Source organism: Entelurus aequoreus, linkage group LG07, assembly GCF_033978785.1.
Source record: "Entelurus aequoreus isolate RoL-2023_Sb linkage group LG07, RoL_Eaeq_v1.1, whole genome shotgun sequence".
Taxonomy (NCBI): Eukaryota; Metazoa; Chordata; class Actinopteri; order Syngnathiformes; family Syngnathidae; genus Entelurus; species Entelurus aequoreus.
In genome coordinates this window covers 82,359,779-82,372,278 of record NC_084737.1, presented here as the reverse complement: position 1 = coordinate 82,372,278, position 12,500 = coordinate 82,359,779, and the positions used below count along the sequence as shown (strand labels likewise).

Here is a 12,500-nt window from a genome sequence, read left to right as displayed (position 1 = left end):
TCCATATTATACTCAGGGCACCCAGAAGACTCTGCACCACATACAGAGGGTGTAGGGTTCATGCTATCCAAAGAAGCTCAGAGGGCCCTCATCAGTTGGGAACCCTTCAACTCAAGGATCATTACTGCAAAATTCCATACCACGCATACGAAAATAAACCTTCAAGTAGTACAATGCTATGCCCCTACCAACGATGCAGGGGATGAAACGAAGGACAACTTTTACAATCTGCTATACCACATTCTTCAGAAAAAGAAAGGAAAGGACATCATGGTCTTAATGGGGGACATGAATGCGAAAATAGGAGGAAATAACAATGGCTATGAGCTGATAATGGGAACGCAAGGGCTTGGAACAATGAATGCAAACGGAGAAAGCTTTGCTACAGCATGTGCAGACAACAGCTTGGTTATTGGAGGTTCCATTTTCCCACACAAGGACATCCACAAAGCAACATGGGTTTCTGCCAACCACACAACTGAAAACCAGATTGATCACATCTGCATTAGCCGGAAATTCAGGCGCTCACTGCTTGATGTCAGAGCGAGAAGAGGAGCTGACGCTGCATCTGACCACCACCTAGTCACAGCAAGATTCCAGTTGAAATTCAAATGCATGAAACAAAGAGGAGGGAGGATCAAATTCAACATACAACAATTCCAAGATATAGGCACTTTGGAACTATACCAAGTCACATTACACAACCGGTTTCAAGCACTACAGGACCAGACAACACAAGCACCAGGAACTGTAGAAGGGATTTGGGAAGGTTTGAAGTCCACATGGAAGGAGACCTGTGCAGAAGTGGTAGGGAGAAAAAAGTCCACAAACAAACCTTGGCTATCCACAGAAACCCACAAGAAAGTGAGTGAGAGAAGGGAGAAAAAGGAGGTAGTCAACAGATGCAGAACTAGAGCCGGAAAGGCAGCAGCACAAAGAGAATATGAAGTAGTAAACAAGAATGTGAAGAAGAGTGTCAGAAGGGACAAAAGATCTAGCACAGCAGGCAGAGGAAGCAGCAGGGAAGAACAATCTGAAAGAACTCTATCTAACCACAAAGCAGCTCACCGGCAAATTTAAACAAGCCCAAATGCATATTAAAGACACAAATGGTACACTCCTCACAACCAAGGAAGATCAACTCCAGAGGTGGACTGATCACTTTCAAGACCTACTCAACAGAGAGCCCCCTCAACTGACTGCAGATATTCCACCAGCTCCAATCATGCTTGAAATAAACTGCAACCCCCCCCCCCACCAAACTGGAAATCAGGAAGGCCATCAAAGCCCTGAGAGCAGGAAAGGCAGAAGGGCCAGATGAGCTACCAGCAGAAGCTCTCAAAGCAGATATCGAAACATCCTCCAGCATGCTTTTCCATCTCATGCAAGCTATCTGGGAGGAAGAACAATCCCATCAGACTGGAGAGATGGCAACATCATGAAGATTCCCAAGAAAGGAGAGCTCAGGGAGTGTAAAAACTACAGGGGTATTATGCTCCTCTCAACACCAGGGAAGGTGCTTAACCACATACTACTAGAAAGGATGCGGAAATTGGTCGATGCACAACTGAGGGATAACCAGGCTGGTTTCAGAAATGGAAGATCTTGTGCTGACCAAATTGCCTCCCTCAGGATTATAATAGAACAATCCATGGAATGGAACTCACCAGGATATATTCATTTCATAGACTTTGAAAGGGCGTTTGACAGTGTCGACCGTGAGACACTGTGGAAGCTGATGGCACACTATGGCATCCCACCGAAGCTCATCAACATCATCAAGAGCACCTACCAAGGGATGCGATGTCGTGTCCTACATGACGGATGCCCGGCGGAGGCCTTCCAGGTCCTGACTGGGGTGCGGCAAGGATGTCTACTCTCGCCTTTCCTTTTCCTCCTCTGTATTGACTGGACCATGAACCAAACAACCAAAAACAGCAAAACCGGCATACAGTGGAGCCTTACCGAACAACTAGAGGACCTAGACTTTGCAGACGATCTAGCTCTCCTGGCTCACACTCACCAACAGATGCAGGACAAATCACAAAAACTACAAAGAACTGCTGCATTTCTTGGGCTTAAGATCAATTCACAAAAAACAAAGGTCATGCGTATCAATAACAAGAACAATACACCAATAACAATGGACCATAATCAATTAGAGGAGGTAGTCAGTTTTACATACTTGGGGAGCATAATCAGTGTAGGTGGAGGAGCAGATGAAGATGTCAAATCCAGAATAGGTAAAGCAAGAACATCATTCAACTTACTAAACAAAATATGGAGAGCAAAAAACATTTCTCTCAAAACCAAATTGAAAATATTGAACTCAAATGTCAAATCCATCCTGCTGTACGGATCAGAAACATGGAAAACCACCAATAGCATACTCAATAAACTACAGACATTCGTAAACCGTTGCCTCCGTCGGGTCCTAGGAGTCTACTGGCCAGACACCATCACCAATGCCAACCTGTGGGAACTCACCAAACAAGAACCAGTGGAACTGCAAATCAGGAGAAGGAAGTGGAGCTGGATAGGCCACACACTCAGAAAACCAAATCAATCAATCACCAAACAGGCACTAACATGGAACCCACAGGGGAAAAGAAACAGAGGGAGACTAAGAACAACCTGGAGAAGAAGCACGGAACAGGAGATGAGGGCTGAGGGGCTGTCATGGCAACAACTCCACCGAAAGGCACAAGACCGGAATGGATGGAAGGCTTTCGTCGGCGGCCTATGTTCCTCAGGGAATACTAAGGCCTAAGTAAGTAAGTCTATACGAAATCCTTTCAGCAAAAATATGGCAATATCGCGAAATGATCAAGTATGACACATAGAATGGATCTGCTATCCCCGTTTAAATAAAAACATTTCATTTCAGTAGGCCTTTAAATTATCGTGCCGTGATTTTACCAGCCCACTTGGGAGTAGATTTTTCTCAAATCTAAATTGAGTTTGACGCCCCTGCCATACACAGCAATTCTTGTAAAAAAAAATGTCACTCATATCTTGCTTTTGAGTATATTTTAATGGAATTAAAATAATTGTGATCAGTAGTTAAGAAGGAGTAGGACAAACCAGCAGTAAAATGTGTCATTTTTAACCAACTGCTGGGTCAAGGAGCGCTAAATTGCGCAACCCAATAATTGGTTTTGGAATAACCCAACATTGTAGTGAGCATAACTCTGCTTTTGTGTTAAATAAATTCAACCCAATATTTGGGTTATGAATCAACCAACATTGAGTTAGCATAACTCAACTTTTGTGTTAAATAATTCAACCCAATAGATTGGTTGGGAATAAACCAACATTACGTTATCATAACTCAACTTTTTGGTTAAATAATTCAACGCAAAAGTTAAATTAACCCAAAATGTTGAGTTAGAATAACTCAAATAAGCGGTTTGTCCTTTTCTGAACTAGCCCACTTGGGAGTACATTTTTCTCAAATCTAAATTGAGTTTGACGTCCCTGCCATACACAGCAATTCTTGTAAAAACAATAAATGTCACTCATATCTTGCTTTTGAGTATATTTTAATGGAATTAAAATAATTGTGATCAGTAGTTAAGAAGGAGTAGGACAAACCAGCAGTAAAATGTATAGTTTTTAACCAACTACTGGGTCAAGGAGCGCTAAATTGCGCAACCCAATAGTTGCTTTTGGAATAACCCAACATTGTAGTGAGCATAACTCAACTTTTGTGTTAAATAAATTCAACCCAATAGATTGGTTGGGAATAAACCAACATTAAGTTATCATAACTTAACTTAATTCAACGCAAAAGTTAAATTAACCCAAAATGTTGAGTTAAAATAACCGAAATAAGTGGTTTTTCCTTTTCTGAACTAGCATTTGGGTTAAAATTGGGTTATTTTTTAACCCAACATTTTTTAGTGTGCATACTAAACACTCCGTACCAACGTACCGTCACACCACTTGTCTTTTCTCTATATACGCTACACCGATACTGTAACCTTTTACATATATTGTATTCCCCCTGTTTATGGCTGGCTGGTATCCTGCCTGGCAACATGTTTGTTTTTGTCCCTTCCATCTAAATAAATGCCTGTTCCATTACCTCTCCATCACCCCTTTTTGCTCTTAATGTGCGTGTATGTGCGTGTGTGTGTGTGTGTGTGTGTGTGTGTGTGTGTGTGTGTGTGTGTTTGCAAGGTAACTCTGCTGTCCTTCAAAGTGGAGTCCGAGTACACCTTTGTGGATTTCATCCGAGGAGGGTGAGTGGAATAATAATGAGCCTGCTCTCAAAGTAAAACCTCAATGCCATCCTGATGGTTGTTCTGACTGTGTGTGTGTGTGTGTGTGTGTGTGTGTGTGTGTGTGTGTGTGTGTGTGTGTGTGTGTGTGTGTGTGTGTGTGTGTGTGTGTGTGTGTGTGTGTGTGTGTTTGCATGTGTGTGTGTGTGTGTGTGTGTGTGTGTTTGCATGTGTGTGTGTGTGTGTGTGTGTGTGTGTGTTTGCATGTGTGTGTGTGTGTGTGTGTGTTTGCATGTGTGTGTGTGTGTGTGTGTGTGTGTGTGTGTGTGTGTGTGTGTGTGTGTGTGTGTGTGTGTGTGTGTGTTGCATGTGTGTGTGTGTGTGTGTGTGCGTGTTTGTGCATATTGACTTTGACAAAATTACATTTGACAAAGTTCACGCTGCTAAATCTCATATGTAAACATCTGGATCTATCCAGTTCATTCACTTTTAATTGAAGGTTGTATGCGTTCCATCCGAAACCAGAAGGTGGCGTACACAATCATTTGTGAACCAAAGAACAATGAGGGACGTACTTTATGATGCATATTGACGATGTTGTTGTTGTTTTTGTCTTCATCACGCAGGACGCAGCTGAATTTCACCGTTGCCATAGACTTTACAGCATCCAATGGTAAGACACGTTTACAGCATCCAATGGTAAGACACGTATTCCTGCGTGATGTCATTGGAACTCAATGAAGGACCATCGAGTGCGACCTTGGAAGTTCCAGTACAAACACTACAGAAACTGTTAACAATTGCCCAAGACGTGTGGAAGTGTTAGAATTCAATAACTAAAGACTTGTTTTCAGTATGGCATGATGAATATTTTAGATTCGTTTTTCATCGAATCGTTTACTGCAGGGGTGTCCAAACTTTTTCCACTGAGGGCCGCATTCTAAAAAATCAAAGCAAGCGGGGGCCATTTATTTTAAAAACCAATACAATATATGTATACAAAATATACATTTAGGCTTCCACTCAGGCTTGATCCCAGGGACCCCAAAGGGTTTTGGTCAAAAAAATATTTAAAAATGTTTCATTATTCAGTATTATTATTTGTATTATTATTCAAGTTTTAAATCTCTAGATCAACATTAGGTTTATCTGTCAATATAACGTTTTTAAACATTTAAGTTGTATGCTCTTGTTGTCAAAGAAAACCATGTTTTTTTTAATGGGAAAAACACAAAATATGCATTATTTTACCCAATAAAATGTTTAAGTGGAATATTAAAAAGGTCAATAACACCATTGATTTTAATTCATTATTATTTTTTTGAGCAATGACACTTAAAAACAAATCACACTAAAATTATTGGGGATCCAAAAGGGTCCTTCTCATTAAAGTGTTACAAAATAAATTATACATTTTTTTTTACTGTTTACTTTTAACACAATAGTCTCGAGATCAACTTCAGATCCATCCGTCAATTATACGTTTTATTGTTCTTTATGTTCTTTTTTTTTTCGTTTTAGGTCCTTCTTTAAAGAAAACAGCTCAGTTTTTTTTATGGCAAACACAAAATATGCAACATTTGCCCCAAAAAATATCTCAAAGTGCAATATTTAATGTGACGTAATTGGAGCCTCGAATAGGTCAATAATTCATAATGACATTGATTTTGATTCACTATTATTTTTTAAAGAAAGAAACAGCCTGCATGGCAGCTTTGTGTTATTACAGTAAACATCACAACATTTTCTTGTTACATTTCACCTATTTGCTCTTTTATACCACTTTTTATGTTTTGAATTTTTTTCAGCCGTATTTTAAAAATGTGCCGTGGGGCCGTTAAAAAAATGACCTGCGGGCCGCAAATGTCCCCCGGGCCGCACTTTGGACACCACTGCGCTACTGGAATTATCCATACATGTTTGACCATGGGGGCGCTGCACTGCCCCCTATTGGTTTGGGTAGTAGAATGTGAAATGTTGGAATTGTCGACACCAACCTTCCTCAACTAATAATTAGAAGCACAGACGTTTGCTGCAGTTACAATCTGAGACCTATAAAAATGTTTTATTTTGTATCCCCTCCAAACTTTCTTGCTAGCTTGACTTTGACGTCCTCCTCTGATTTTGGATCAGCGTTTACAATAAAAGTGTCACTCCAATTAGATTCAACTGCAGCTGGATGCTTTTTGTAATTTTAGATCGGGGGGCCACGTGGAGAAAAATCTACTCCCAAGTGGGCCGGACTGGTAAAATCACGGCACGATAACTTAAAAATAAAGACAATTTCAGATTGTTTTCTTTGTTTGAAAATAGAACAAGCACCTTGGTCTATGTATTTTATTTATATATATATATATATATATATATATATATATATATATATATATATATATATATATATATATATATATATATATATATATATATATATATATATATATATATATATATATATATATATATATATAAATAAAATACATAGAGCATAAAATATTTCCCCCTTGTGGTTCTGTGCCGTCACAACTCCCTCCTCCATCCATGACAAGAATACTATTAACCGCAACATGTAAGTGTAAAAAAAACAACAACAACATTATGATTTGTACATTTCACAAGGTGCTTGTTCTATTTTTAAACAAAGAAAACAATCTGAAATTGTCTTTATTTTTAAGTTATCGTGCCGTGATTTTACCACGATAACTTAAAAATAAAGACAATTTCAGATTGTTTTCTTTGTTTAAAAATAGAACAAGCACCTTGTGAAATGTAAAAATCATAATGTTGTTGTTGTTTTTTTTACACTTACATGTTGCGGTTAGTAGTATTCTTGTCATGGATGGAGGAGGGAGTTGTGACGGCACAGAACCACAAGGGGGAAATATTGCTCTATATATTTATTAAATATATAAACAATATACAATTATGAATAAATAACAATATATTTAATTAAACAACAAAGGAATGGAGTGGGACAAAATCCAAAGGGTGTATGGTGTAAGACTATGTGTAGGAATTAATTGCTAAGTGTTACCAGAGTGATGAGTGAGGAAGCGGACAAATCCAAGGGGGCTAGGCAGCCCCGCTGATTGGGACAATGAAAAAGGAGGATTACCTCCAAATTGTTCAGGACAAGCTAAAATCATCAGCCCGGAGGTTGGGTCTTGGGCACAGTCGGGTGTTCCAACAGGACAATGACCCCAAACACACCTCAAAAGTGGTCAAGGAATGGCTAAATTAGGCTAGAATGAAGGTTTTAGAATGTCCTTCCCAAAGTCCTGACTTAAACGTGTGGACAATGCTGAAGAAACAAGTCCATGTCAGAAAACCAACACATTTAGCTGAACTGCACCAATTTTGTCAAAAGGAGTGGTCAAGTGGTCAAGCAGAAGCTTGTGGATGGCTACCAAAAGTACCTTATTGCAGGTCAACTTGCAGAGGGACATGTAAGCAAATATTAACATTGCTGTACGTACAAACCCCGTTTCCATATGAGTTGGGAAATTGTGTTAGATGTAAATATAAACGGAATACAATGATTTTCAAATCCTTTTCAAGCCATATTCAGTTGAATATGCTACAAAGACAACATATTTCATGTTCAAACTCATAAACTTTATTTTTTTTTGCAAATAATAATTAACTTAGAATTCCATGGCTGCAACACGTGCCAAAGTAGTTGGGAAAGGGCATGTTCACCACTGTGTTCAGGGCCGGCCCGTGGCATAGGCCGTATAGGCAAATGCTAAGGGCGCCGTCCATCAGGGGGCGCCACGCCAGTGCCACAAATGTTGGAGAAAAAAAAAAAGAAAAACAAGTTGGTACTATTATTTCTAAATACAAAAAATAATCCCACGTTAATTAAAATGCAAAGTAAAGCCTATTTAATAGAAATATTATTTGTTACAACATTACGCCCCCTCCACCCCCGTGGGTGCGCCCCCTCCCTTCCCGTATCATGACTCTTTTTGGACGTCACCACATCAAAAAATCAACACAAGATGTCAAAACGGCCAAAACTGTCAGGTGCCCAGGGAAGAAAAAATAGAAAAGAAGAGGAGGAGAAACGAGAAAAAGACAGAGGTAGCAGGTAGGTAACGTTAGCATACATGAAATTATTTGTCTGTTACAGAATGTGATAGTAACCTGGCTTTTTAGCATTAAGCTAATGTTACATGATTCGGCAATTGCTAATCAATAAATAGCTAGTTCTGTTTTAACGTCGGGTTAATATTGTGGAGGGGGCTAAATTGTTATGGAAAATAATAATGTAACGTTAGGTAATTACAGTACTCCCACCTTACATTCCTCAGGGACATTTGTATTAGATCTTTTAAGCAGGTGTTTTCTGTTTACATTGTTATTGCTTTCTGGTTAGCTAATGTTTGCCCTGCAGGTAATAGTCACTTTTCCACCCCTTTATATATTAGGTATAGTAGTAAGCCTAGTTGTTAAAGTGCACATCATTAATGTTAATTAAGCAATATCACATGAGAGGGAATGCTGTTTTTTAATTTGAGCACTGCTGTGATTCGGTTAAAGATAATCATAACATAACATTCTCATATAATATGTTAATTTGCTTTCTTTAAGTAAAAAAAAAAGGTCAAAGACAAAGCTATTCAGCTTTTTGTGAGTATATACACTTCACTGCCGATGTGTGGGGGGGCGCCACCTAAAATCTTGCCTAGGGCGCCAGATTGGTTAGGGCCAGGCCTGACTGTGTTACATGGCCTTTCCTTTTAACAACACTCAGTAAAGGTTTGGGAACTGAGGAGACACATTTTTGAAGTGGAATTCTTTCCCATTCTTGCTTGATGTACAGCTTAAGTTGTTCAACAGTCCGGGGGTCTCCCTTCTGCTATTTTAGGTGCCACACATTTTCAATGTCTGGACTACAGGCAGGCCAGTCTAGTACCCGCACTCTTTTACTATGAAGCCACGTTGATGTAACACGTGGCTTGGCATTGTCTTGCTGAAATAAGCAGGGGCGTCCATGATAACAACATATGTTGCTCCAAAAGCTGTATGTACCTTTCAGCATTAATGGTGCCTTCACAGATGTGTAAGTTACCCATGTCTTGGCCACTAATACACCCCCATACCATCACACATGCTGCCTTTTACACTTTGCGCCTAGAACAATCCGGATGGTTCTTTTCCTCTTTGGTCCGGAGGACACGACGTCCACAGTTTCCAAAAACAATTTGAAATGTGGACTCGTCAGACCACAGAACACTTTTCCACTTTGCATCAGTCCATCTTAGATGAGCTCAGGCCCAGCGAAGCCGACGGCGTTTCTGGGTGTTGTTGATAAACGGTTTTCGCCTTGCATAGGAGAGTTTTAACTTGCACTTACAGATGTAGCGACCAACTGTAGTTACTGACAGTGGGTTTCTGAAGTGTTCCATGTGGTGATATCCTTTACACGCTGATGTGGCTTGTTGATGCAGTACAGCCTGAGGGATGGAAGGTCACGGGCTTAGCTGCTTACGTGCAGTGATTTCTCCACATTCTCTGAACCCTTTGATGATATTACGGAGCGTAGATGGTGAAATCCCTAAATTCCTTGCAATAGCTGCTTGAGAAAGGTTGTTCTTAAACTGTTCAACAATTTGCTCAGGCATTTGTTGACAAAGTGGTGACCCTCGCCCCATCCTTGTTTGTGAATGACTGAGCATTTCATGGAATCTACTTTTATACCCAATCATGGCACCCACCTGTTCCCAATTAGCCTGTTCACCTGTGGGATGTTCCAAATAAGTGTTTGATGAGCATTCCTCAACTTTATCAGTCTTTTTTGCCACCTTTCCCAACTTCTTTGTCACGTGTTGCTGCCATCAAATTATAAAGTTAATGATTATTTGCAAAATCAGTTTGAACATGAAATATGTTGTCTTTGTAGCATATTCAACTGAATATGGCTTGAAAAGGATTTGCAAATCATTGTATTCCGTTTATATTTACATCTAACACCATTTCCCAACTCATATGGAAACGGGGTTTGTATACTTTTGACCCTCACATTTCCAGTAGAGCCATAATAAGTTCATAAAAGAAGCAAACTTCATGAATGTTTTTTGCGACCAACAAGTATGTGCTCCAATCACTACATCCCAAACAAATAAGAGTTGTAGAACTAATAGGAAACTGAAGGCAGCCATGACAGGATGTTCTTCACAAGTTGACCACGACTGTATATTTTGCTGATATTTATGCTATTTGGTGTTCCTTCCCGCCAGGCAATCCATCTCAGCCCACCTCCCTCCACTATATGAGCCCCTACCAGATGAACGCATATGCCATGGCCCTGAAAGCGGTGGGTGAGATTATCCAGGACTACGACAGCGACAAGCTCTTCCCCGCCTACGGCTTTGGTGCTAAGCTGCCCCCCGATGGCAAAATATCCCACGCTTTCCCACTGGTAAGGAACACTCAAACAGCTGCCGTCACACTCGCACACACCTCACCCATAGCGGGGTGCGGTTTGGACCAGGGGTCGTCGCTGCGACAGCAGCTGGCTGAGAAGTTACGCTCGTCTCCGTGCCAGCAGGAATCTCCCAGCATGCCTTGCAGCCATCAGCTTTCACTCCATCCCCAAAATGACTGGTACATGTATTAATGCGGGGGTGGGAGGTGATCCGTGAATAAACAACAAATACACTTTTTGACCAAGCTCCAATCTCTATTCAGTTAACCGCAGTCATTTTTGAAGAACAGCTGTGGCTGTAGGCGACCTCCTGAAGTAAACATTAGTTCTGATGCTGATGGATTACGTTAACATAATTGGGGGTTGGTTGAAATGCTGTCAGTGTTTTCATCCGCACGTGAAAATAGTTTATAGCTCGGTTGGTAGAGCGGCCGTGTCAGCAACTCGAGGGTTCCGGGTTCGATCCCCGCATCCGCCGTCCTAGTCACTGCCGTTGTGCCCTTGGGCAAGACACTTTGCCCACCTGCTCCCAGTGCCACCCACACTGGTTTAAAAATGTAACTTAGATGTTGGGTTTCACTATGTAAAGCGCTTTGAGTCACTAGAGAAAAAGCGCTACATAAATATAATTCACTTCACTTCACATAAAGGCCTACTGAAATGATTTTTTTTTTAAATTTAAACGGGGATAGCAGATCCATTCTATGTGTCATACTTGATCATTTCACGATATTGCCATATTTTTGCTGAAAGGATTTAGTAGAGAACATCGACAATGAAGTTTGCAACTTTTGGTCGCTGATAAAACAAATCCTTGCCTGTAGCGGAAGTAGCGTGACGTCACAGGTTGAAAGGCTCCTCACATTTCCACATTGTTTACACCAGCAGCGAGAGAGATTCGGACCGAGAAAGTGACGATTACCCCATTAATTTGAGCGAGGATGAAAGATTTGTGGATGAGGAACGTGAGAGCGAAGGACTAGAGTGCAGTGCAGGACGTATCTTTTTCCGCTCTGACCGTAACTTAGGTACAAGCTGGCTCATTGGATTCCACACTCTCTCCTTTTTCTATTGTGGATCACGGATTTGTATTTTAAACCACCTGGGATACTATATCCTCTTGAAAATGAGAGTCCAGAACGCCAAATGGACATTCACAGTGACTTTTATCTCCACGACAATACATCGGCGAAGCACTTTAGCTACGGAGCTAACGTGATAGCATCGGGCTTAACTGCAGATAGAAACAGACGAAATAAACCCCTGACTGGAAGGATAGACAGAAGATCAACAATACTATTAAACCATGGACATGTAACTACACGGTTAATGCTTTCCAGGCTGGCGAAGGTTAACAATGCTGTGCTAACGACGCCATTGAAGCTAACTTAGCAACCAGACTGCACAGAGCTATGCTAAAAACATTAGCTATCCACCTACGCCAGCCAGCCCTCATCTGCTCATCAACACCCGTGCTCACCTGCGTTCCAGCGATCGACGGAGCAACGAAGGACTTCACCCGATCATAGATGCGGTCGGCGGCTAGCGTCGGCTAGCGCGTCTGCTATCCAAGTCAAAGTCCTCCTGGTTGTGTTGCTGCAGCCAGCCGCTAATACACCGATCCCACTTACAGCTTTCTTCTTTGCAGTCTTCATTGTTCATTAAACAAATTGCAAAAGATTCACCAACACAGATGTCAATGAATACTGTGGAATTTTGAGATGAAAACAGAGCTTTTTTGTATTGGATTCAATGTGTCCGAATACTTCCGTTTAACTATTGACGTCACGCGCATACGTAATCATACATAGACCTTTTCAACCGGAAGTTTCCTGGGAAATGTAAAATGT

General features: G+C 40.8%; 1 protein-coding gene across 1 annotated transcript in view; it reads left to right on the top strand.

Moving 5' to 3' along the window:
• The window catches only part of LOC133654328 (copine-9-like), a 249,625-nt gene that overhangs the window by 212,929 nt on the left and 24,196 nt on the right, over positions 1-12,500 (top strand). Inside the window, exons 14-16 of the mRNA XM_062054640.1 lie at positions 4,183-4,244; positions 4,850-4,896; positions 10,463-10,644. Coding sequence (XP_061910624.1) covers positions 4,183-4,244; positions 4,850-4,896; positions 10,463-10,644 — 291 coding nt within the window. The remainder of the gene's footprint in view (positions 1-4,182; positions 4,245-4,849; positions 4,897-10,462; positions 10,645-12,500) is intronic.